This window comes from Arthrobotrys flagrans (genome assembly GCF_004000055.1).
Source record: "Arthrobotrys flagrans strain CBS H-5679 chromosome Unknown unitig_3, whole genome shotgun sequence".
NCBI classification, from domain to species: Eukaryota; Fungi; Ascomycota; class Orbiliomycetes; order Orbiliales; family Orbiliaceae; genus Arthrobotrys; species Arthrobotrys flagrans.
This window is the reverse complement of record NW_027137547.1, coordinates 982039-1006858: the sequence shown is the minus strand read 5'-3', so window position 1 is coordinate 1006858 and position 24820 is coordinate 982039. Positions and strand designations below refer to the sequence as shown.

Below are 24820 nucleotides of genomic sequence, written 5' to 3'. Positions count from 1 at the left end.
GTGTCTTCTATCACCGAGGAGACCTTCCGGCTGCAGCCAACTCGTAAATCTTGAGGTGACCCTTCTTATCCAGGAGGATGAGGTCCCCTAAAGCAGTCCAAGAAACCCAACAAGCCCGCGCAGGTATCAAAGTACCTGGGAGCTTGGTGAACTCTTGCTTGTCGCTTAGCACGGATCCTGCGCCAAAGTCACATTTGTAAACTGTGCCGTCTCCGTCTATAAGTGCGATTGCCTTCCCGTCCGGGGACATCGCCGACCGAGTCACTCCCTTCTTAGTGATGGGAAGCGCATAAGAGGTGGACTGTGAACAGTTTGAATGCTTATTATTGTCGATACAGCGCATGTATGCGGACGACCGTCCTGACGTTGTTGTCGCAAACAGAAAGCGTTCGCCAGGACAGAATATAGCACCGGAGATTCTTCTATGGGTACCTGGTTCCTATAGGTGTCGTAAACGCTAGTCAGTATGACTTCATCCTCAACACTCCTAAACCCTAGATTAGGGGTGTACCCAGTCATTAAATTTAAATTTATTCAATAACTCCCATGCGGCTGGTCCTCGATGTTCATATACCACAAGCATCCTTTTCTGAGTGCCGCAAGCAAATCTCGTATCGTTACCAGAAAACGACATGGTAAATGCGTAGTCCCCGCTGCTTAGGTTAATATCCATTCTTGGATCACCACGGCGGAAAGTCACATCGTTAGGGTCAAAATCCTGGTTTTCTGTAGGAATATAATGAAATTGTATAGTCCCATTCGTGAGAGCTGCGCATAACTCAAGTCCACTATTCGCGAATGCAATGCTGGTAAAGTTATCAGTGGCCACAGATTTGTCTGATGCCCATTCGTAAACTTTTTTGCCGTTGTGGTGATTGAAGACTTGTAGCTACAGAAAGGGTTAGTTTAGTCAGAGGCCTTCAGAGTTCAGGTGTCTATCTGGACGTCGCTTCTTTTTTATGGGGAACGAACCTTCGTCAGGGTTAATATTGCAAGGTGATTGTTTGATACTGCAATGCTTAACGGTTCTCCGCCGAACTCGCCATAGACCAACGCTCTGATCCCCGAAATTTCCATAGAATAGGTCACGAAGCACTCGCGATCATATACTCCCACGATAGTCTTCGAATCTGGTGAAATTGCAACAAAGGCCCACTCTTTCCTTGATTCTAAATGAATACTCCTTACAGAATAACTAGGCTCGAACTTTTGGGCGAAGGGAGATATTCCCGTTTCGGGATTTCGGGATGTGCGGGCGCCGAGGAGTTTTTTGAGGATCTCCTTTGATTTCTTCGGGATAAATTCTGGTGCAAGCTCGGGGGGCTCGAGACATCCATCTCTTCCTCGAGCTCTATCATAAGATGCCGGTGTTTGATGATTTCCATTGTTCTGTGGGAAGGGTGGATAGAAAGGCGGGGATGGTGGGGCTAATTCGAGGTGTGTACTAGAGGAAAATAAATTGCTATGGATGCCACGGTTTGCAAAGGTATTATCTCCTTCGGCTTCTGCAATATCTGGAGCTGGTCGGGTCGGAGCTCGATACGCAGGCCTGGACGTTGCTCCTCCTCCTGAGTTTCGTAGGATCCCTCCCGAAGCTCCAGTATAGGCGTGTCCTGAACATGGTCCGGTCGGGCTACTACCAGTGGAAATTGACCTCGGTGATAACTTCGAAGGGCTGCGTGTGTGGTGTAATTGCGTAGATCTACTATCATATGGTGTTTCATGTGGTGATGAGGCTGTATCCTGCCGATAAGCAGGATTTGGGAATAGTTCTTGTCCTTCATGTGGATGTATGGGATGTAGGAGACGGGCGTCTTCGAGAGCGAGCTGCTCCATATGACAATCCACTGGATTGCAAGGTATAGGGCCATCCTCGTCCACGGTTTGTAATTCGAAGCGGACCTGTCGCCCTCCCCTAGGCCTTGAAGCGGATTTTGTAGATTTTAAGTTTGATTGGGGAAACCTCCTTTCTTTGATATTTACCGCTTCACTGGGATAACTAAAATAGTCGTTGGGATGCCCTGTGTTTTCATGACCTGGATAGTATCGCTGTTGGCTGTGAGGCCGATAATGTGTGTCTTGATGATATTGTGCCTCTACAACGGGAGGTGAGAGAAGAACCGAAGTTTGGTCGTAACCGCCGTATCTCATGTTAGTTGCAGTCCGCCGCTCATGGAGGCCTTCACTTGATGGATGTTGATGCTCTTGATTAAGATATTTTTGCGGTGGAAATAAATGGTGATGTTGCTTCAAGAGGTTCGTCTTGTTATCGTACTTCGGAACATTGTGATACTTTTGACAACTTTCTAACCTCTCTATTCCTCGTCGATGATATCGGTCTTTGGCTACACTATATCTTTCTTCGAAGGCTAGAGTTTCACAAAATATCGGGGGTAACCCCCAAGAAGGTCAACTAAATCTATCCAAAGACTTCATGAATTAAAGGATGCAAGTATATTGATCAATGAAAATTCACACCAACCTCTTTCCTCAATATCTTCCGGTGCGGTGAGAGATGAATCGGATACGCTAGGCAGCGTCTGCACGGATGATAATGACGAACTGCTTCCCGTGCCTACATCCGATCCGTCTAGACCCCCCCTCGTCGTTACATGCAGGCCGGAGGCATTCATCCTCGTTAAAGGCTGCGAGTAGTCGTGGTGGTCGAGCTGTACTTACGTAGATTGCGTGGGTTATTAGTCGGAAGTAACCTAGTTGGCTCGTGGGAGCCTGACGATATTTGACAGCTGCCTGGAGTCGACTTTAACGGTTAGTCTTTCGTTGAAAACGCCTGCAAGGGACGAAGGGATGTCTATCAATCGTCTTTATTACGCAAGTTAGTACAGCTGATGATGGCGATAGCGTATGCAACGATCGGATCCTACCTTGATTCAAACACCTCCATTGAATTGAAATCCATTCGCCAAGCTTACAGATGTTGGGGTCATCATAGTGCAACGTTTTGCTCTTGAGAGAGCCTCATTCTTTATTTACATAATTCGGAAGTGGAGTCACCGATACACGGAATTAATGTAAATGTCGGGCGTCGCATTCGAGTTAAGATTGATGCGCTTTTAACCATGTCATGAACTAGATAGCAACTCTAAAATCCTGAGAAACTTAAGAGCCACTTAAAAGAGCTCCCAAATGGGACCTCTCCAACTTTACAATAGCTTGGCCTATAGGGCTGAACTCTTTCCCACATCGCTGACTTTCAGCTTTCGTTGCCAACAATTGCCCCACCAGGGTCTAGACTTATACCGGCCCGCATCGCCTCTCCAAGATAGAGTTTAGCATCTCTGACCTATTTATTGTTCCATATTAATCAGCTAGTCTCATATGTGACTGAGCCTAAGTTGAAATGTGTAAATGTATAACTGCATGGACCCATATATATTGAGCGGCTTTTTTTTTTTTTTTGATTGGGCGCCAATTCAGAGTGCCACCAGACGAAGTGAGAAGCCGGAATATACTGTCACCGACAAGTCCTTTTGACCGTTAGTTCATGCCCCCGGACCAGACTGAAGACAGAAAATGGAGAGCGTGGGAACTTGGTCAGGGTTCGAATTCGAGCTCATTATTAGTCGGCTCGATAAGAAGCGTTTCGATATCTCCATTCTACAGGGAACCTGGGCAAGTTCGTGAAATATTCGCTTGTAAATCGACTTGATAGGCTGTAGAAACCTTCGGATGATTTAGCAACCCAAGGTCCTTCCTGTTCCTAAGGATACTTAGACTTCCGAGGGATCGAAATGGAGAGCTGAGCATGAGCACAAGGATTCCTTTAGTGTAGTATGATACGGTTTCATCCATGAACCCCCCATCTGCTATGCGCCTTGCTAGCCTTGCATTACGTAGAAATCAACAAGTGTGTAACATATAAGTTCGTTTCTTGAGATTAAAAAGAACATTGCACAACAGCTTTTATCTCGCAAGAGCTTCCTCTCCGGCATACACCTCCTTCCATGTTAGTGTGGTATTTTATGTGTTGGTGGTGTGGTTACACAGACATGTCCGCTGCCAGTCGTCCTTGCCGATGTGGATGAGCGTGCTAGCCGGTGCTAGCTTTGTGCTTAGCCTATGAGATTTGTAAACCGACAAAATTTACTTTCGGCTTGTCCTTTCCAGGATCTTCTTCAACTTGCTGAATGCATAATATCTCGATGTTGGTATTCATGCATACATACAAAATTTTCAATTTCCAAATAAATGCCATCTCGAGCTACAGTCACCCATAAATTTCAAGATCTAATATTAATATATCTAATGTTTGTCTAATGTCTTTATTGGGAGATTGGCCGATTGTAATATAAGAGGGTTGGCCAGGACCTGTGCAATCCAGGTTTGAGCTCTCTACGATTATATACGGATATATTTTAAAATAATAATATAGCAGCATAACTTTCGAGACCAATTTCCACCAGCGGTACGCCATATCGACATTCTTCTTCCTCGGCGGGGCCAATAGACCACTCTCCGATCCCCTCGCACCCTTCGACTGTTATAATCAGGGTAACGCTGTTAACGTGCATATGGGCCTTAAGGCGACCATATGCGCTAGTATAGATACCAGGTATCATTGCAGGATGGCAATCGATAACGATATATTGTGACGAGGCCTCCAGGTTTAACCCAAGTCGCTGCCTTTAGAGCTTGAAGATGATCCCGTCTCTGCAGCTACCCTGAGCTCATGAGCAAGTGACTGAACCGATGGCCAGCGACCAAGTAAGCGACCAAGAACTAAGTCCGCTTTTAGTCGTGGGTTGGTTAATATCTCTGAATTACAAGTATACTCTAAACGGCTATGTGACTTACACTAAGAATGGCCTTATGTAAGTTTTATTTTATGTCTCCACGTGGGGTATTTGTAAATCGGAGGCGAAGAGGAAGTCGCGGATCTAGATATTGTAACCACAACTTTGGCGAGAATCCCTTCTCCGCCGTTTCTAGAGGGGAGGGTCGCACAGGACTGACAATTTGCAGTACGGTAGTACACAACTTAACATTATAGCGTATGCGTATTCGACAGAACGGGCAGTGATTCCTGATTTTTCTCCACAAGGGAAATCCGTGTCCCAACTTGACAGACGGGATTAATGGAAGAGAACGCTCGCAACTCCCATGCCGGGTAATACCCCCCGGTGTTATTGCTGCCTAGCTATGACTTGCTATATTCTAGAGACCTGATCTCGTTATAATGGCTTGCAGTCGTACAGGCGGAGTATTGGTAATATGGTTTTGACAGCTCCCCTCCATCAGTGAATCATCCTCTCTTGGCCAGGGGAAACGAGAGTTCAAACCGCCTATCCCAACCAACATCTCGCAACCAGGCAAGCACCAAAGGTTGCTGTACTCGTTGCTATATATTCTCCCCCAGAGTCGGAACTCCAACGTAAGCTTTTGTCCACGTTGACAGCCAAGAGTCAACGATTTCCGATATTTCGACAAGATGGCGCAACAATATTCGGAGTGGAATGAGGGGAATATCAACTATAGCAACCGTCAAGATGATATATCTCCTCGACCTCTCCAGTACCGTGAGAGTACGAGTGGCCTCAGCCCTTACAATGGCATACCAAATACCATGACTTCAAGTATGCAGTCCTTGCATAGTGAGGCCAATCAACAAATCCAGGACATGAGTAATCCAAGCCGTTTATATCCCACAAACCACAGTCATAATCATCCTCCCCAACCTGGGAGTAGCCAGTATCATCACCGTATAGCTTCCTCGGAGCATCTTCCTTCAAATGGTCAGACACTTACTCGGTCTGCGTCATATGTTAATTCATGGCATCACGGCCAGTCGAACTATGAGGAGGTTCAAGAGCCACCAAGAACAGCTCGAAGAGCCGCATCCTTCCATACCGAAGAAGCAGTCGGCTATGCTACAACCGCTCCTGCGCCGTTATACAACAGTCGCCACAGCCGCCGAAGCTCTAACGCACGTTCTCTTGCGGGACAACCTCGCAGCAGCAGCGAACAAGGCGAGATCTATAATACCGCGATGCCTAGCCCGGATATGCAAGGATCGCTACCGATGCCTCGAATTTCAAGCACTTCGCTGCATTATGCGTACGATAACTCGGAAGATGCGATTACTCCTTCAACCGATACCACCGCTGTCTCGAGAGGCCCACAACGGTATTATAGAAATGTAGCTGCGTCTAATCAGAGTCCTACTATAAACGGGGAACATATGGCCTATGAAGTCGATGGGCATCCCGTATCCAACACCACGCATGCTTATTCCTTCCCAAACGATAGCCTTCATAGTAATGTTATCAAGGAAGGGACGGCAGACGAAAGAAGTATAGCTACTAGCGGTGATGATGGAGATATGATAGTCCGACAAGATCTAAGGTATGTCTGGCCAGTGTCTCTAATAGAGTATAGTATGTATATGATCTAACAAGCTTCCTTAGGCGACAACTACATGAACGCCATGTTGGCATGATAGCATTCACAGGGTAAACTATAGAAACCCCGAGTCTCTTGTATCCTTATTTTGATATTAACTTTCCCCTTATAGTGCTATCGGCATCGGCCTCTTCCTCACATCGGGCAGAGTCTTGAAGATTGCTGGCCCAGGTGGTGCCGTGTTGGCATACTTTCTTATGGGTACTGTCGCAAATGCAGTAATGGCGTGTCTCGGTGAAATGACCGCCTTGATTTCGATTCCTGGACCTATGTCCGAATTTGCAAGTCGATTTGTCGACGACTCTCTCGGCTTCGCAGTCGGCTGGATGTTCTGGTAAGAACCCTAGCAAAAAATACAACATCTAATTGTGTCGTCCATGCTTCAAGACCGTCATGAGGAGCTCGAGTTATACATAAGGCAGCTAAATAACAGGGCCGTTGGCATTTAGGTTCACTCACGCAATTGGTCTCGCATCCGAGACGACTGCTGCAGCTATCCTGATGACTTTCGTCTACAAGAACACAGGTGTAACTACAACTCCAACACCGGAATTTGACTGGCCAAAGTCAGTCTATGCATCCGATGCTGTGTGGATTGCGATATTCCTGATCCTTGTCCTTCTGGTTAACCTACTACCAGTTCGTATATACGGAGAGTTTGAGTATGGATCCTGCCTGCCACTTTGAAAATACAGCTTTGATGCAACCTACTAAGCTCTAGTCAGATACGTCTTCGCCTGGATCAAACTTACATGTATCATCGGTCTGATATTCGTTATGCTAGTCCTCAATTTGAGAAGTATGGCTCGTTAAACTTTATATCCCGAAAACAGAATTGAGGGCTAATAAGCTCGACAGGCACCGATAGATATGGAAGAGACGGACCAGTCGGCTTTCGTTGTAGGTACATTCTATGATTCGTTGGTATATCTTATTACTAACCGCCATCCTCTTCCAGACTGGAGTAAATGTACAGACGCAAGCTCTCTACAGTATATCGCAAATTGCACCGAACACCCAGAATGGGGATTCTTCGCCCAGGCCTTTGACTCTAGCAAACAGAGGATATGGGCGAATCTCGCAGATCCAATCAGAACTGAGTATCTCCAGCAAGACGGTGACTTGGGGAGACTCAAATCTGTCTGGACTGCTCTTACCCTTGCATTCTATGCCTACCTTGGTATGGAAATTATCTCTGTTACAGCAGCTGAGTCTCGAGCCCCAGCATTGTCCATCAAAACATCCACCCGAAAGATGTTTTGGCGTCTCGCTACACTTTATTGTATTGGCATGGTAAGTTCTCTACTTCAACCCTAGTTATATGCTTTATTTAACTAAATGAATTATAAGTTCGTCGGGTCTCTAAATGTACCCTACACCCACCCCAATCTACTATCCCTTCGTCCAGACAATAGTGAAATCCAAGGGAAAGTCTCCCCTTTCATCATCGCTGTAGTCGAAGCCGGCATCGTCGGCCTCCCTAGCTTCTTCAACGCACTCTTCTTATTCGCCGCATGGAGCGCCGGTGTATCTGCCCTTTTCGTTTCCTCAAGAACGATGCACGCAATGGCGCTCGCCGGCCACTTCCCAATCCCAAAGCTGAAAGAAGTTAACCGCTATGGCGTTCCAGTAAATGCTATGCTATTATCTTGGCTTGTCGGCTTCTTAGCATTTCTTCAGAGCGGGAATAATGCCCAAGAAGTCCTAGGTTACCTTGTTAAATTAGGAACAATTTCTTGTTTAATCGTCTACTCTTGTATTTCGGCTTCGTACATTCGATTCTTCGAAGGGTAAGTCAGGTTAAAGTCTTGCCAAGATGATAGAGTAAATACTAACTAAAAATCATAGTCTCCGACACCGAACCGCCTTTTCACGCCGCGATGCTCGCTACCCATATCACTCTAGGTTTCAACCTATAAGAGCATGGTATGGCCTCATCGGATCCTCCATGGTCGTCATATTCAACGGCTGGGAATTTTGTACATCTGATTTCGTTGACGAAGGTAGCGCACGGGCAAAAGGATTTATCTTTTCTTATCTCGCTGTAAGTTCGAACTAATTTTTCAATAGTCGATATGTATCTTAAACTAACCAATGTTCTCTTCTTTTAGTTTGTCGGCTTTCTTGTACTCTACTTTGCCAGGAAGTTTATAACAGGATCAGAATTCGTACCTGTAGCATCGATGGACTTTGCAGGTGCAAGATTGAGACAAGATGTTGAAATCACTGGGAAACACTGGCTTATCAAAATTTGGGATTGGCTTAAATAGGCCAGCTGACTATATATTAGCGTTCTTATTTTGCTTCTTTGATACCTCTTTCATTCTTTTATAATAATGATCGGTCCTGTATGGCTTTGGTTTTAGCTTTTCAAAATACTCTTGCTGGAATTAATACATGTCACAAAGTTCTCATGAAGCCTTTTAGTTATCTCAAGAAGACTTAATTATATTAGCTACTCAAGAAGACCCCTCTATATCCATTAAAGTTCCGTCAATGCCGCTAGATTCCTTATCCTCTAAACGAGGATGTCACAAACGACTTCAAACTCCAGAAAACTATACTATACAAATAAATCTTCGAACGCCAGTTGCAACTTTTGTACAACGTATAACCACCTATATCATCCCGAATAACCCAGTGTCATTATAAACGCCTTCCCAACTATTTAATAAATCTCCCCATCACTCATAATCGAAATCGAACACCTCTCCACAAAAACCGGGCCCCTCTTCAAATCCGGATTGACAAAATCGCCAACCATCCTTCCATTCTGATACATCAACCCGGCCTCTCCTTTATCCCTATAATCTTTCAAAATTGCTTGAAAATTAGATCGAAGGGGACTGTTTGGTGGGAGATCTGCGAGTTCTCGTTCGATTTTGTGGATGCGAGTTGAGACATCCTCTGCGTCCGAGTAGGAAACCCGGATTAATGAAGCCCATGATGCCCCAAATATATACCTCAACCCGAAAGATAAGGATTCTCCAAAGTTCTTCTAGACTTCAGGAACCCTGTATAGAAAATTCAAGCTTTCAAAGCAACTTCACCCAATAATCGTCCATTTCTAGTCTAATGGCACCGTCTCTTCTTAGTTCAACAACCAAAGTTCCAAAGGGAAAACCTTGCCAGCAGGCGAAAGCAAAATGGTTGCAATTGCGAAGCTAAAAAAAACGCTAATCGACTGAAAATAGGCTTGTAAGCGGAAAAGTATGACCATATGAAAAGAAGAAAGAATCAGGTACAATCGTCATGCATCTTTCCTGTTTCATAGATAACACCCTGCCATTTTTGGGATTCTAGGCGGATGGCGTATTAGCGATCTTAGCTTGTCCGGCATCAGGGTTTTTCAAGCTTGGACGTAACTTGGAAAGTAGCATTGGAATCTGTGTAAGATGCTAAGATAGAATTCGACGGATTCGCATTTTAAAACAGACCTCGGGATCGGATCTACAATGGTATGGAACATGACAATATCACTAGAACAAAGCAATCTCAACCCTAGTTTCACGGAAACGTTCACTTCACAAAAATAAAATTCACTTGACTAGTAAGGAACATGAGCGCATCTACCTAAATCCTTCCAGAAGAATTCTGTCCGGCCACTTCCCGCAATCCGTTATGCAATTCCTAAAGAAAAAAAGTAATAAAAGTAATGCTCCATATGGTCCAACATCCCGATATCCTAGAATGGGTTTGTTCCAGTAAACCAGTAACAGGTCTACCTCCATCAAACTCGTTCCTAAAATATGGGGGGTGGCCAATAAGCGTGGTATCTCGCCTGCTCATAAACACCGTCGGAGCCTTTGGCGCTTACCAGAGATCAAATCGAAAAAAAGCCTGGGAAAAACAAGTGAAGGGTATAAGAGAAACAAGTAATGACTTAGTCAATCGTCGGGAACGGGAAACTTTGTGACAAACAAAAACACATAGTAATAAACGTAGGACGATATGTTTTACATGAACAGCAGAAAGAAAAAGAGGAAGTTGTTTACCATACTTACCCACCGAGATGTGGTGAACATCCCAGTTTTATTGGAAGAATTCATGTGATCGATTGGATGTCGGGCGATTCGTAGAGCTGTAGATTGTCGAAAGAGCTAATCCTGGAATATGCAAAGCAAAAAAGAGAGAAAAAAAAAGTTATTTTTATAACACCATAACTCCGAGAAATGCGCAATTTGCAATTGATGCTTGATAGTCGAATAAAAAAATGCGTCGGCGGGAACTAGTCCGAGTAGCACCATAGAATAGTCCCGTTTCGTGAATAAGATTTAGAGTGCCTTATGCTTCTTCGAAGCAGGTGGGGAGCCCTTAACCTCCCCACTTTCGGAAAGCTCATCGTCTATTTCTTCGTCGTCCTCCTCTCTAGCCCTCTTCGTGGACGTTGTCGTGGACAATGTTTCATGGTGGTCAAGGCCTAGAAGAGGTGCATCGTCATCGTACTCAGGCTCCTCGTCGTCACTAGCTTCACTGAATGGCAATGGATACTCGGCGAATTCGCTGGGGTCAAGTTCGAATGAGGCTTCGTTTGGATCTTCAGGAAGGTCATAGGCGGCCCCTGCATACGAAGAGCCTTCGTGTCCCTCTTCATATTGATATTCACCGTGCTCGGCTTCGTCGGCTTCGGCGTAAGCCCACTCCTCCTGCCAGTTGGTATCGCTAACCTCATCGGTCTCGTCCTTGTTGGAGCCTTGTAAGGTAGCATGGTTATCGGTTTCGCCTTCGGGAGCTTCGCGGAGGGTGCTGGATGACTTTTCATCCTGTGCGTCTTCTTCCTCTTCTTGGTGGTCATGATCGTGTTCATCGAAATTGAGCAATCCGTCATCTAGAGAAGCGAGTAGATGAAAATCGTAAGTATTAGGGTTTTCAATTTGATTTCCCTCTGCTCTCAACTCTTCGTGGTTGTGAGCGTGGTCTGAAATACCTTTAACAGATTCCCCAGTCTCGAGCTCCGGCTCTTCGTTAGAGCTCGGGCTATCCGGCAGCCCGTAGCTACGAGAGCCGGAATAAAGGACGGACGTATCTTGTTGTTTTTCTTCAGCAGTTACGAAGCTCGCCTCGCCGTCTTTGATATAACTATTATCGCGGTCATGATCCATGAGGTTTAAACGAAGCTCCGTATTTGGCGTGGCTTCGACGTGCTGAGAGAGCTGGGTCTCGGGTACATTAGAGACATCCGTGTTAGATGTCTCCGGAGTAATCGATGCCTTCCGCTCCTGAGTGGTTGTCTGCGATGGACTTTGCGGGACATCGACGGTGGCGACCGTGGTGGTCTCTGGTTGCACGTCAGTTTGGTGAGTTTCCTCACCGTAATACACATCCTCACCACCGAGGCCCTTTTCGAACTCCTCGAGTTCCAGCTCGTCGTCTGCATTTTCCTCATTTGTAATTTCGGCCTTTTCTAAAGGCCCGTCGCTCTGCTCATTCGCTTGGGTATTCGCCGGGGGCTGGCCATGCGTGGAGGCAAGGATATGCCTCCAAGAAGCAAGACCACCCCCTCCAACGATGTGGCTATGAATCATCTCGAGCTTCGGGATATACTTCTTCCTCGAAGTTAACGAAATGTGGAGGGGGTGTGCCTCCTCTACGCCGTCCTGGGCTAGCAACTTGGCGAAGAGCCCGAGAAGGTCATACAGAGTGAAATTATTCATCTGATTATTCTCCTATTGAAATTGCTACGGGTTAGTAACGTTACAAAAGCCATTTGGGGGCGGGGTTACATACCTCCTCGAACTCCACGCCAAGCGCCGTGAAGTTTAATACGAGTTCCTCCGATGGAGTGAACTCTTCCCCGAGAACATCGCGTAGTGCCGCCACAAGCTTACTCAATGGACTACCAAGATGTGATCGGTCGGGGAGAAAACAGGTTTCCGGGAGATTCGACTTCTCTCCCGAAAGCGGGAAAAGCGAGAACTCGAGGTCTCGATAAACAACAACAACTGGGTGAGTGAGTAGAGGGTCATCATGAGCCACATCGGTATGGCTCTCATCCCGAACTTGCTCGTGTGCTTGGTCATGTGAGGATTCCTCCTCCAGGTGTTGAGACAACTCGGAAGGAGCTACCCGCTCCGTGTCGTGCTCGGAGTGGGGGGTGTGAGGGGATTGAGCCTCAGGGTCCGAGGGGAACGAGCGGTGAGGAGACCCACTTCCGGAGGGTCCGTGAAGGGGCGAGGTGGGTATCTCTTGATGCGCGGGGTATGTAGGGGTCGGCGGGCTCCCAGACACCCCTTGACCCTCTAAGGTGTACCAATCTCGTTGGTTGACATCCGGTGTAGGATTCTCTAGAGCAACAGTCTCAGCTTGACTAATTCGGAGCGGATCTGCGGAGGATGGCGGGGTTTTGTGTTTGGGAGTATTATGACTAGGGGCCTGTGGAGTTTTTAACTCGTCGGCGTGGGGGGTTGGGAATAAAGGCGGGGTTGCAGGTCCTGTAGGTTCCTCTACGGGTGGAACTATTTCAGATTCCAAGGGCTTTTCTTCCGGATGTTGCTGTTCAGCGTTCTGAACTTCAGAAGGGGGAGACTGAGGTTGAACGACCTCGGCTCCGAGAGGAGTACTCGGGGCGTCCACCTTTTGCTCTTCAGTGACTGCTGGGAACTCCTGAACCGCTGTGGTCCTATCAGGGGAACTGGCTGGCACTTCAGCATTCGGAATTCTTGATTCGGCTGCCGTAAGCTGATTCGAGGATTGGGAAGCTTGGTCCTGTGACTGTTCGGAAGGCTGCTCGACGAGCTGCTGGGCCGGTTGCTGTCGAACTGGTTGTTGCTCGACAGGTTGTTGCTGTTGGAACTGCTGGAGTGGCTGAATGGGCTGAAGTGCCTGGAAGTCGTACTGAACGGTGACTTCTGGCGGGACTTCTGGTGGGTCTGCATCCGTCATAACCTCATTAATGGCTTGACTGATAGCATCATCAACCATTTCCTCATCATTCGCTTGTTCCATATTATATCGTTCGGACGGGACGGATAGACCGGGTTGGCCAAAGATCAAACTCGAAGCAGGGATATTAGCTGCTGTTTCCATCGGATCATCTATGACTGTCGGGATGGGCGTCGTCGAGAGGTCATCTAAATTCATATCGTCATCCTCGTCGTATGTATCCAGATCGAGGTCGATGTCTATATCTTCGTCGCGAGGAGCGTTACCCATATCGTAATCGCTGGTGAAGCCGGCGTGGCTGACCTGTATCATAGGTACTGATAGCGACTGTGTAGGCATCGGTCCTGCAATCTGGTCTTGCATTTGCGACTGAGGATCTGAGTTGATAGCACCAAAGACCTGTGTTGGGTTATGTTGGTCGAACGAGAAAGCAGCGCTCGCCGAGAATGAATCGGAACTGGGTCCGACGTTATTCTGATTGGGATACGCGACGCTCATTGCTTCTAGGGGTTTTGATCGTTAAAGTTTGTAGCTAGAATATTGTGTTTTGTTAGTAGAATGGGTTGCTGTTCATGTTAGATGGGTGGTCGTTAGTAGGAGATGGTGAGATGGTTTCGCGGGATAAGATCTGGCCTATGTTGGTTGTCGAGTCTAGGGCCAGGCTTTTATTATCGGCAGGAGGTTACAAGGAAATAGGAAGCGGTTAGTCGGAGGAGGGTTGCGATAGGAATGAGTAACCGTTTGGTCGAGTTTGGGGCGTATTCTTGAGGTTCCGATAAGTAGGCTGTTTGATGGTGGTGAATATGGGCGGAAAGTGTGGATGTATGAGTCGATAATCGGGGAGGTATTCAACCGTTTCTGGCAGCACATAAAATGTAGCAGCACAGGAACCAGGAAGAATGAGAAGATGTAGAGAACGTCGTTAGATAGAACGCGATCTCTTGAATGAAGCTATCGAGATTTCCTGTATTACAGGGTATTCTCGTTCTTGTCGTCGCGAAGGAAGAAGCGGTGATGGATGGATGGACGGAGAGGAAGAGGAGATGACGATGGTTGATGGAGGGGAGATGGGAATCCAAAATGATAATGAAATTAAAGAGCGCAAAATTAAAATTAAAAGAGGGGCAACGCACAACGCGACCTTCCGAGTCAAACAGTCTTGTGTCCACGTGACATACTAAACAGGCGAACTGGCACCTTCGCAGCACGCAGCTAAGGAAGCTCAACGTACCGCAACCCGACTTATTGACAGACTATACGACGCCTGGCTGCTCCGTATTCCATCCCCATCGTACCATCGCCCGTCACACCGTTTATGCAACATTCACAATGGTTGTTCTAGCAGCTAGTATTACCACCCGAAGCGGGAAACCCGTTTTCTCTCGCCAATTCAGGGAGATGCCACGGTCGAGAATAGAAGCTCTCCTAGCGGCGTTCCCAAAGCTCACGGACTCGAGCACCCAGCACACCACAGTGGAGGGCGATACCGTCCGATATGTGTACCAACCACTTGAGGAGTCCTTCTATATGGTCCTTATTACCAACAAGCAGAGCAATATCTTGCAAGATATCGACTCTCTACATCTCTTCTCCCAGGTTGTCGGGAATGTTTGCAAGTCCCTAGACGAGAGAGAGATTCTGAAGAATGTCTTCGAATTGATGGGCGCTTTCGACGAGGTTGTCAGTTTGGGGTATAGAGAGAATCTGAGCTTGGGCCAAATCAAGACCTTCCTCGAGATGGAGTCCCACGAAGAAAGAATACAGGAGATTATCGCTAGGGTATACCCAGGTTCGATATGTTTGAACACGGGGATATTATCACTGACACGGCGATCCTATAGAACAAAGAGTTCGAAGCTAGCGAAGAGCGCAAGCGGAAAGCCAAACAATTGGAGTTGCAGCGAAAGGAGGCGCAGAAGAGCGGTCGTCCAACCGGACTCGGAAATACCCCGCGTTCGTCTGGCTACCCATCATATCAACCCGTCACCCAGGCTTCGCCCGCTGCCACCAGTACTTATGATTCTTATGAAGCTGAAAAGAACAAGGCATTCAAGTATGTTACTCGAGCTCACGTGAATATCGTCAGAATATCAAGCTAACTATCGTAGGAGTGCGGCGCCAAAGGGCAAGGGCATGCAGCTTGGCCGCAAGTCCAATACATCGTCTATGTTCGACCGCGTCAAGGCAGATTTAGGACCGGAGGCCGAGACTGCGTCATTAATATCCCACCAGGCACCTGCCCCAGTTGAAGCCTCGCCGAGAGCATCGCTGCAATCCGGGGGCGATGGTATTTCCGTTGCAATCAAAGAAACGATCTCTGCGGAACTCACCAGAGACGGTGATCTCAAATCTTTCGAAGTTAAGGGTGACATGATGCTCCGCGTCACCGATGCTTCCCTTGCAAAGATTAAGATCGATACTGTTGCGGACGCTTCGGATGGAACACAGTTCAGAACACATCCAAATGTCGACAGAACCTTGTTTTCCAACTTGAGCGCTCTACAACTGAAAGACCCCAGCAAGCCATTCCCGTCGAATGGCCAGGCTCTTCCGGTCCTCCGCTGGCGTCTTGTCGGAAAGCCAAGTGATGATCATTTGCTACCGATAAAGTTTACTATCTGGGTCAACCGAGGCTCCGGAGACAACTACACGATCACTGCAGAGTACGAGGTTCAAACCCAGGAACCTCTAAATGACGTTGTAGTTACGATCCCATACGCTGGAGCCGAGCCCAGTGTCAGCAGCTTCGACGCTGATTACACAGTCTCTGGCAGCGAGCTCATCTGGCGAATCGGCACAGTGGATGCGGATAATGGCAGCGGTAGTCTGGAATTTGAAGCAGAGGCTGATGATGATTCCAACTTCTTCCCCATGAGCGTATCATTTTCGAAGTCGAAGCCATTTGTCAACGTTGATGTGAGTAAACCCATGAACCGTTTAAAACAAGTTGTGATTCTTCAGAAAAGCTAATAGACAAACAGGCCACCAAGGTCACATTACTGGAAATGGATGAATCTGTTGACTATGCGAAGACCGTTGAGGCTAAGGCCGAGAAGTATCTCATTGTTAGCTAAATTGTCGATAGTTTGAGCACTTCGGGTTCGCCAGCAGGGTTAATTCTAGCGCCGTTGTAATGTATTTTGGGACGAATGGAAAAGTACCAATATATCTTGCACCTATGTCATAATTTGTGATTCAAATGTCCGATTTTTTGCACTCTAGGATCTGAAACTCTCACTCTATCGTGAAAGGAGGTTCGATATACCTATCTCTCCAAATCATACCGCAAATGAAGCAGACTACCGCTGGTGTCGAAACAGAAAAACCCGTGGTTGACGCTAAGCTCAGGCCAGCAACCAAGCCCAGCTCGCTTGGTTTCCGCTTCTGTATTTTGCTACGTAACACACGTCAGGTTCTGTTACAGATTAGCCCGGACTAGCCTGCTATAGCATGGATCAATCGGGATTGGGTTTTCCCCCCTTCTCGATGGTTGGAATAATAATAATTTACACCTGATAATGTCTTTCGGGCATGTTTTTCATTATTATTAAATGTTATAGTGGATGGCGCGTTTGTTATAACAAAATTTTAGTAGGATTACGTACTACAGCTTCCCCTGAAAGGCTTGAACTGTGGAAGCCGTTGACAGATCCCTTCTCAAAAGATTGGATTTCCGTAGGTTAGCTCAGCTAGAACGGCCGGCACTTCAAACCGGTGAAGTCGTGAATCTTCCTCTGCAATTTTAATTAAATTCAATGTCCTGATATATATCATATCGGTCGGTCCGTGGCACAACGTCTCCGCATTGCATCGTCGTACGTCCCTGACCATGACCAGAAATATCGGAAAGCTCCATCGAGGGCCGTGGAAAGATGGCGACGTGAAATTAAAACTATAGTCTTGAGCAGTTATATTAGATATTGGACGGTGCATGCATCGACGGCCATCGCCGGAATGTGATATATTTCTGTAGTGCCGTGCAATTGCAATCTAAATATAGTATTTCGCCAGTATTATTTCCCACAGCAGTTAAAATAAAAAATAAATTTCTTTCTTCTCGCATCAAAAGAACATTTTAGTGAACCCTCTCGATCTGCACCGCCCCCTTGTGTGAGAATCTAATCGATCGCTTCGACCGATTATATACAAAAAAGGGCGAACGAAAACTACGTAAGAACTCGAGATCTGCCAAGCAGGGGTTAATACAGATGGACATATATGTAGATAGTCTAGTCCCTTGCCCTGAAGCCCGAAAGAATTACCGTTCTTGCAGAGCATGTCAGTATTCGACAGCCGATCCAGGTCTCAGGAGCCACATCCATCAGCCGGGCTCGACCCCAAATTCAGAATCTCGTGTTTCATATTAAAACCAAACCGACAAAACTCAACGTAGGGAAACGACCTATAAACGGTTATCCTGCCCCTCAAACCCGCTTCGTAGACATCCGTCTTCGAGCATCTTTCCTTTGTGTCTCGTTCTTCTTCCATTCGTTTCGCCCTGTTCTGTCGAGGCGTGTCTTCAAAAAATAACAATCATTCGAGTAGCACCGGCTGCTACGTACACGCATACGTGGATACGATACGATTTAAACATAACACCCCGGGAAAAAGAAGCATCCCAACGATCCGGAAGCACCAAAAAGGGCGGACCAAGACGCGGACAAACGTAATAACGAGGCAGGTGGAGTTCGAAATCCGTCCTTGTTTGAGGCAGTCAGAAGTATTTTTGAGTTTTCCAGCGGAACGTTATCTAACGGGGGGATACTTCCTAGCAGTTGACCGGGACAGACAATTGCGAGCAGCTACGACGCAGTGTAAAGGAGAAAACAGCAGGAATAACCACATCAACCTCAACCAGCCAAACCCATCCATCCATCCAATTCCATCCACCATCACATCCCGCCGTCATCTTCCCTCCCTCCCTCCCTCCCATCACCATCGTCCGCCGACAGTCAGCGCTCCTCCCGGTTCACTAAATATACTCTTCCGACGTTCCTTTTCTTCTAGTTTCGATTTACCGCTTTCGACTCCCAGGACTCGACTGGTGGAATAGCCGATACACTGCTGGCCTTTTTATCGCTATTTTCTCTCCCGCTCTCTTTTAGTTTGCTCGTCGACTTAACAACCCACAGAGCGGACTTGCAATTGGGTGGAACGAGGCTCACGACATAAAAATCACATTCTCGCATTTCCGAGGCAACTCAATACCTGGCCTTCCTGAACATATACCTTCCCCAGCCTGTAAACAGCAACTCCGACGGCTCGCTGTAAACGGCTGATTCATTCACGACCTCTTTTCGACCTCAAAACACCCAGAATTCGCCCCAAAACATACTATAAACTCGATACGCGGAGGATCTGAGCAACGTTGAGAAGACAGGAAGGGAGGAATATACGGCTCACACGCTCACTTTTTCTCCCACACTCTCATTTGTTGGGAACCTGCTGGAGATACCTGAGATCTCTGGAGCTTCAAAATGGTGGAGGATAAGTTAGTAAACCCTACCCAGCGACTTGGCGTTCCTTGGGAGGAAGGGCTCTTCGAGTGTCGAAGTTTTGAAGATGGAGAGCCGAGAGCCAGCAGAGGACGCAGAGCTCCGGCGACCATGCTGAGAGTATAACGGCGATGGACATGAGCTAATAGCTGGCTGAATTTAGATATGTTGGACTGGCGCTGGCCGTCTCTTCGAGTTTGCTGATAGGCTCGAGTTTCGTCATAACAAAGAAGGTGCGAAACGAACAATCGACGTGAGATTCTGGAGTAGCGAAGCTAATCTTGAATATAGGGATTAATCTCAGCTGAAGCAAAGCAAGGGTTTTCTGGCGAAGGATTTTCATACCTAAAAAATTCGCTATGGTGGATTGGCACAATAACAAGTACGAATGCCTTCGTATGAACGACAATTCCGAAAAATGCTAACAGTGCGCCTTGTGATGTCATAGTGGGCATTGGTGAGGTTGCCAATTTTGCAGCATATGCATTTGCACCAGCTATCTTGGTAACACCACTCGGAGCTCTCAGCGTGCTGATAGGGTAAGCTCTAGAGCTGAAAATTGAATTTAAAGGAGAACAGAAGCTAATACAATGGTTTTTCTAGGGCGGTGCTAAGCTCTTATTTCTTGCATGAGGACCTTGGGCTGCTCGGAAAGCTTGGTTGTGCAATTTGCCTGATTGGTTCGGTCATCATCGTCTTGCACGCCCCAGCGGACGAAGAGGTGGATGAGATCGAGCTACTGCTTCACTATGCTATACAACCTGGTACGAAATTACCCAACATCGAGCCGAGGGGGGAAACAAGAGCTAACGGCCCTGCACAGGATTCCTCTTTTACTGTCTATTCGTCGCCGTATTCGCTTTCGTGATGATATACAAGATATCGCCGAAGTACGGAAAAAAGAACCCACTGATCTATCTCTCGGTTTGCTCCACTGTTGGCTCGGTATCCGTCATGTCGGTAAAGGCGTTCGGCATTGCGCTGAAGCTTACGCTCGGTGGAAATAACCAATTCTCACATCCTTCGACCTACGTATTCATCATTGTCACGGCCGTCTGCATTCTCACCCAGATGAACTACTTCAACAAAGCCTTGAGCCAGTTTTCCAGTTCAATGTAAGTTTTTCCTTCGAACCCCATGACACGCTAGCTATGCAGCAGGGGAACATGGTGTCCGAAAAGTTAAAAATGATTGGCTAATATATACGGACGACGCAGAGTAAACCCACTGTACTACGTAACCTTCACGACCGCGACTCTCACAGCCTCCTTCATCCTCTTCAAAGGCTTCAATACCTCTAGCGCCGTTAACGTAATCTCCCTCCTCTGTGGCTTCTTGATAATATTCGCCGGTGTCTACCTGCTCAACCTTGCCAGAATCAACCCAAAGGGCCGGATGAACGGTCATGCGGACGTGGACAGCATCCCCACCGACCCTATTTCCGGATTCCAGACGAGGAGAAGCATGCAGGCGAGGAGAAGCTTGGATCCAAATCGTCTGAGCGGCAGCAGCTTCAGGCGAACCAGCCGAGACGAGATGATGTACGAGGAAACAATGGTGGGATTGACGGATTTAGCGGAGGACAGCGACGATGGCGATGAAGAGAGGGGAATGATCTCGCCGAGAAAGAGTAGCGGGATGCCCAGAAGCCCTGGATTGAGACGGTAGCCGTCATACGAGGGGTAAACGAGAAGTGAGAATTCCCGAGAGTATGCGATTTGGTTCTATTACGAACATATTTTCTTTGGTCATTTTTTCCTACTCTCTTAATTTGGAACCAGGAATGGAAACGGTATAGGTGATAACAAAAATCTTCGTTTTTTCTTTATTTTTCTTTCTATTTGATCTGGAAGGGTATATTATATTTGAGCATATTTTCAGCTCCGGTTCCTTGTTTTACTTTTCTTTCCTTTCCTTTTCTAACTGGCGAGACAAGAAAAATACGATACGGGAAATATCGATGTACAGGCTTTTTCTCTTCCATTCCCCGTGGCCCTTGAGGCGGTACATAAGCAGGTTTTGAATTTTTCCTAACCGGTGACGGAACCTTTTTTTTTTTCGTTTGTTTTTTGAATAGATATATCTTTGTTTTTTTTTTTTGTTTTTTTTGTTCTAGCTTTTTCTTATGTATATTTTTCTTCCCCCTCTTCTATTTCGATTCCTATATAAGGGTTTTCTATGCGATGTGGTACGAAGGTCTTCTTTTTATTTTGACCATATTTTGATTTTCGATTAGAGATCGAGAATTGTATGATAACTATACTTTCAAAGGTATATTATATTATAACTAACGGAATTGACCTTTTGATCTTAACTTTCAAAGTATCTCGGATGGGTATATCGATCAGGCAACCTTTGAGACTTGAGACGTAGATCAACCGTTGATATATCTACCTTCATGAGCTCGATCCCGTCCCGTCATGCGCAAACTGACAGCAGCCGCGCGATATCAATATCAAGGTCAAAAAAGATCCGAAACAGCGACGACATCTCAGACCCTTGGTTGACGAGTTTGGAGCAACCGCCAAGGAAGGCAACTTTCGGAGGGCGTGGGTTTGCGTAAGCTGCATCTGCTCAGCCACTATATGCCCCCATACCCGAGATATCTGAAATCACAAATTCTTTTTCTCTCTCGCTCTCTTAGGCTTTAAGTGCGAATGGCTCCCTTGACGAGTTGCCAGGATATGTCTGCGCATGCATGTTGCCTCCAGCCGTATGAGCTCTACTTCGTACAGCCGCCATTCCAGGATCTTCGGAAAACTTTGTGACGTTGATCAATATGTTCCTTTTGGCTCGGATCGATCAAGAAGGCAAGGTGGGATAGCTTGATACCATGCTCACAGCTCGAACGGGGTCCACGTACCTGCGAAACCATCTGACTTGCAAGGTTATAGTCGAATGAATGGGGAAGTTTGAACCCTGGGCAAACCCGCTTCGATTCGAACTTGTATCCGGTACCAGGCTTTGCGGGCGGGAAATACAAATTCCTTCGAAGACAGAGAGCAAACATAGTAACACTTTAACAAGCAACAGATTCGATCAAGTAAAATAATATACTTGGTCAGTTACGATACGGGGGAAGGCAAAGGTGTCTGTTTGCACTTGTACTTGTATACGTCTGTGATATAAAAAGTATATATCTCGGATGCGCCCTCCTCCTTCAATTCAAGCTTCGAGTCCTTTGATACTTCTCCGAATCTAGTCTCATCATATATTTATCCAGCATTACGATAGCCACTTTCCACCTACTTCCTCAGGAACCTAGGTAGATAGGAGCTACGACTGCTATCATCACCATCTCAGCTTCCTCAAACCTATCAATCTCAAACCTGACTCAACCTAATAGGCAGCGTTTGTTCTGACGATACCAGCAAACTGCCCAGGAAGAGCCCTGCTTCAGCCTGCGTCCCACATCCAGTCACGACCCGAGACTGGTACCTGTCGATTTAGCCGACCCTCCTCCCATTAATTCAAATATCCCAATTCCCCATTCCCCGAGCCTCCAGTCCTTCCGCATGGTCAAATTTATTAATAAACTGGCAATCGGATCTTTTTAAGTTTGCCTGAACTTCTGGGACGGGTTCCGAAAGGAGAAAAGAGCAAGCAGATACCAAAGGGGAACCGCTTCCAACGTCGTCCGTCTTACATTACCTACTGCACTAGAAATTTCCCACATCATCCCATCGCCCTTTTCGCTGCACCCCGCGAACTCTTCCACCGTCCATCCGTTTTTGCGTTCGGGATTTACAGAATAAATACAAATATACACCGTACGGGATTTGTCAGAATGAAGAAGTTTTCCGAATTAATACGACCGAAGGGCTCTCGAAGTGGTAGGTGTTTTTTTGACAGCCTTTCTTTCTCCGTAGATTGCAGTTTGCAGCTGCCGGGGTTCCTTATTTGAGTTGTACCGCGGCTGGGTAGACAGATAACATATGGACCGGGCTTCGACTAACGAACGGCATGTTTTTCTGCGACCGAGTAGATTCACCGGATAGCGGCGCAGATACACCGGAAGCCAACGTCACAAGAGCTATCGTATGTATCCCCGACATCTCCCTCGGTGTATTCCGAACCCAAAGTAACGTAGCTATAGCTAGCAGTAACCGGTATAACTAACCAACTCGGTGATACAGAAAGCCTTCTGCGAAGCTGGGAAATCAAAGCAATCGGCCCCTGGACCCGAGGGCATCGATAGTAGCGCGCAGGTACAAACCATGCAATTCTGATTCCCACCGTCGCACTACAATCCTCTCTAACACGACATGATTCTTTGCGAAACATAAAACAGGTCGACGAAGTAACCTTCCTCCCTACCATAGTAGAATGCACGGAATCCTCCCCGACAGCCGCCCAAGCGGCGCTGAATTCGATCCGGAAACAAGTCGAATACAAGAATTCAAAGCATGGGTATCAACAATACAATGCGCTCATGTTGTTCCGTATACTTGTGGATAATCCCGGACCGACGTTTACGAGGGGTATCGATGAGAAGTTTGTGAGCACGGTGAAGGAATTGTATAGGAATACTAGGGATCCGAGTGTTAGACAGCTGTTGGTGGAGAATTTGGAGTATTGTTCGAAGAAGGATGATCAGGGTTTGCAGTTGCTGAAGGAGTGGTACGCGAAGGAGAAGGAGAAGGCGGCGAAGATTTATGTAAGTTCTCCGAGTTTGATATACCCGTCGTATGTAGTTCTAATTATCGGTGGTGGGGGTTTAGTCTAACGTCAGTCCGCAGTCGAGGAATGCGATGGGCGCATATGTTGGGACGAGTATTCCACCTCCACCGCAGGGTGGGCATCGTGGGCATCGACGGCCGAAGAATCAGTTGCCATCACCGGATGAGCTCGCGGCTAGGATATCGGAGGCGCAGACGTCGGCAAAACTCTTGATGCAGATCCTGCAAAGCACGCCTACCAGCGAAATCCTGTCGAATCAACTGATCACGGTATGCAGGATACGATCTTTGCATTGGAGTGTCGTATCATTCGGACGGGTGCTGATATATGATGTAGGAATTCGCGGATCGATGCTCTGCGGCTTCTCGTTCCATACAGATGTTTATCGAAGCCGATACCCCGGCGCCACCGGACGAGTCGACAATGCTGACCCTCTTCGAGACGAACGAGCAACTCGCGACATCGCTTTCAAGACACCAGTTGGCCGTGTTCTCAGCCAAACAACAATTGAAATCCGGGGATGTATCACGTACGAACGGTACGAGCCAACCTCCTCAGGTCGGATCACCCGAACCGCAGCCGGAAGCTCCAACCATGGCAGCACCCGTGAACAGTACGGGCCCAGTTCCCGAGCCGGTCACAAGTACTCCGAATTACGGGTTCGGCGGGTTCAGACCAAGCCAGTCACCGCCTTTGGCCGAACCGAGACCGTTTGCGGCGCCACCTCCACCGATTCAAACGAAGTCGACAACCGAAGATAACCCGTTCAGTGACCCGGAGCCCGCACGATACCAAGGATGGAATTCGCAGCCACAAGAGCAGCAAGAATCGTCGTTGTATACGACGGGTAGATACACACCGAGTCCGGTTGAGCATACGGCCCCGGCTAATCAAAGTAGACATCCGATGGCGGATGTATCGCCGGTTGCTACGGCTGCACCGCAGGTGAGAATTCATTCATCGATTCCCTTTTTTGTTTTTGCGATATTGGTAACTAATGTATCACATAATGATGCCGTAGATGCCGCATGGATATCAACCATACAGATATTAGAGTTAAAACAAAGACCAGGCATAGAACAGACGAGGCATGCGAAAGACGTTTATGAAACCGAAGGGAAGCTGGGTTTCCCAGGGGCACCACCCGAGAACATGTTGTTGAATGGAAAGTAGCAGCTGGTATCAGGGGGGAGTTTCATTTTTCTATGGCGGATCGAATTGCAATACAATTGATCAATTGACTGGCCGGTGAATTGCTACTATCATGAATTGTACGAGCTGAGCTTTGGCCTCTGTTACTTTTTATACTTTGTGAGAACTTCTCTTTTTTTTTCTTTCTTCCC

The 24820-nt window shown here is 47.1% G+C and overlaps 6 protein-coding genes across 6 annotated transcripts; 4 read left to right on the top strand and 2 right to left on the bottom strand.

The window, feature by feature from the left end:
* Nucleotides 1-10: 10 nt before the first annotated feature.
* DFL_001670 (uncharacterized protein) lies at nt 11-2151 on the bottom strand (the record flags this gene model as incomplete). Its single annotated transcript, XM_067630325.1, has 3 exons — nt 11-439; nt 512-889; nt 973-2151. The coding sequence occupies 3 exons, from the start codon at nt 2149-2151 to the stop codon at nt 11-13; spliced, it is 1986 nt and encodes a 661-aa protein (XP_067492979.1).
* A 3298-nt stretch (nt 2152-5449) lies between these two features.
* On the top strand, nt 5450-8690 carry DFL_001669 (uncharacterized protein; the record flags this gene model as incomplete). Its single annotated transcript, XM_067630323.1, has 10 exons — nt 5450-6363; nt 6426-6470; nt 6533-6754; nt 6870-7082; nt 7146-7219; nt 7279-7320; nt 7379-7713; nt 7771-8210; nt 8269-8464; nt 8532-8690. The coding sequence occupies 10 exons, from the start codon at nt 5450-5452 to the stop codon at nt 8688-8690; spliced, it is 2640 nt and encodes an 879-aa protein (XP_067492978.1).
* Nucleotides 8691-10694: 2004 nt separating this feature from the next.
* Nucleotides 10695-13800, bottom strand: DFL_001668 (uncharacterized protein; the record flags this gene model as incomplete). Its single annotated transcript, XM_067630322.1, has 3 exons — nt 10695-11248; nt 11348-12086; nt 12148-13800. 3 exons carry the CDS (start codon nt 13798-13800, stop codon nt 10695-10697), a joined length of 2946 nt encoding a protein of 981 aa, XP_067492977.1.
* An 831-nt stretch (nt 13801-14631) lies between these two features.
* Nucleotides 14632-16376, top strand: DFL_001667 (uncharacterized protein; the record flags this gene model as incomplete). Its single annotated transcript, XM_067630321.1, has 4 exons — nt 14632-15081; nt 15144-15355; nt 15411-16218; nt 16284-16376. 4 exons carry the CDS (start codon nt 14632-14634, stop codon nt 16374-16376), a joined length of 1563 nt encoding a protein of 520 aa, XP_067492976.1.
* Nucleotides 16377-18779: 2403 nt separating this feature from the next.
* Nucleotides 18780-20465, top strand: DFL_001666 (uncharacterized protein; the record flags this gene model as incomplete). Its single annotated transcript, XM_067630320.1, has 7 exons — nt 18780-18793; nt 18961-19030; nt 19089-19179; nt 19246-19336; nt 19401-19561; nt 19621-19912; nt 20015-20465. 7 exons carry the CDS (start codon nt 18780-18782, stop codon nt 20463-20465), a joined length of 1170 nt encoding a protein of 389 aa, XP_067492975.1.
* Nucleotides 20466-22584: 2119 nt separating this feature from the next.
* On the top strand, nt 22585-24531 carry DFL_001665 (uncharacterized protein; the record flags this gene model as incomplete). The annotated part of the gene is made up of 7 exons (XM_067630319.1): nt 22585-22630; nt 22783-22835; nt 22934-23005; nt 23089-23454; nt 23519-23746; nt 23814-24422; nt 24499-24531. 7 exons carry the CDS (start codon nt 22585-22587, stop codon nt 24529-24531), a joined length of 1407 nt encoding a protein of 468 aa, XP_067492974.1.
* Nucleotides 24532-24820: the final 289 nt, after the last annotated feature.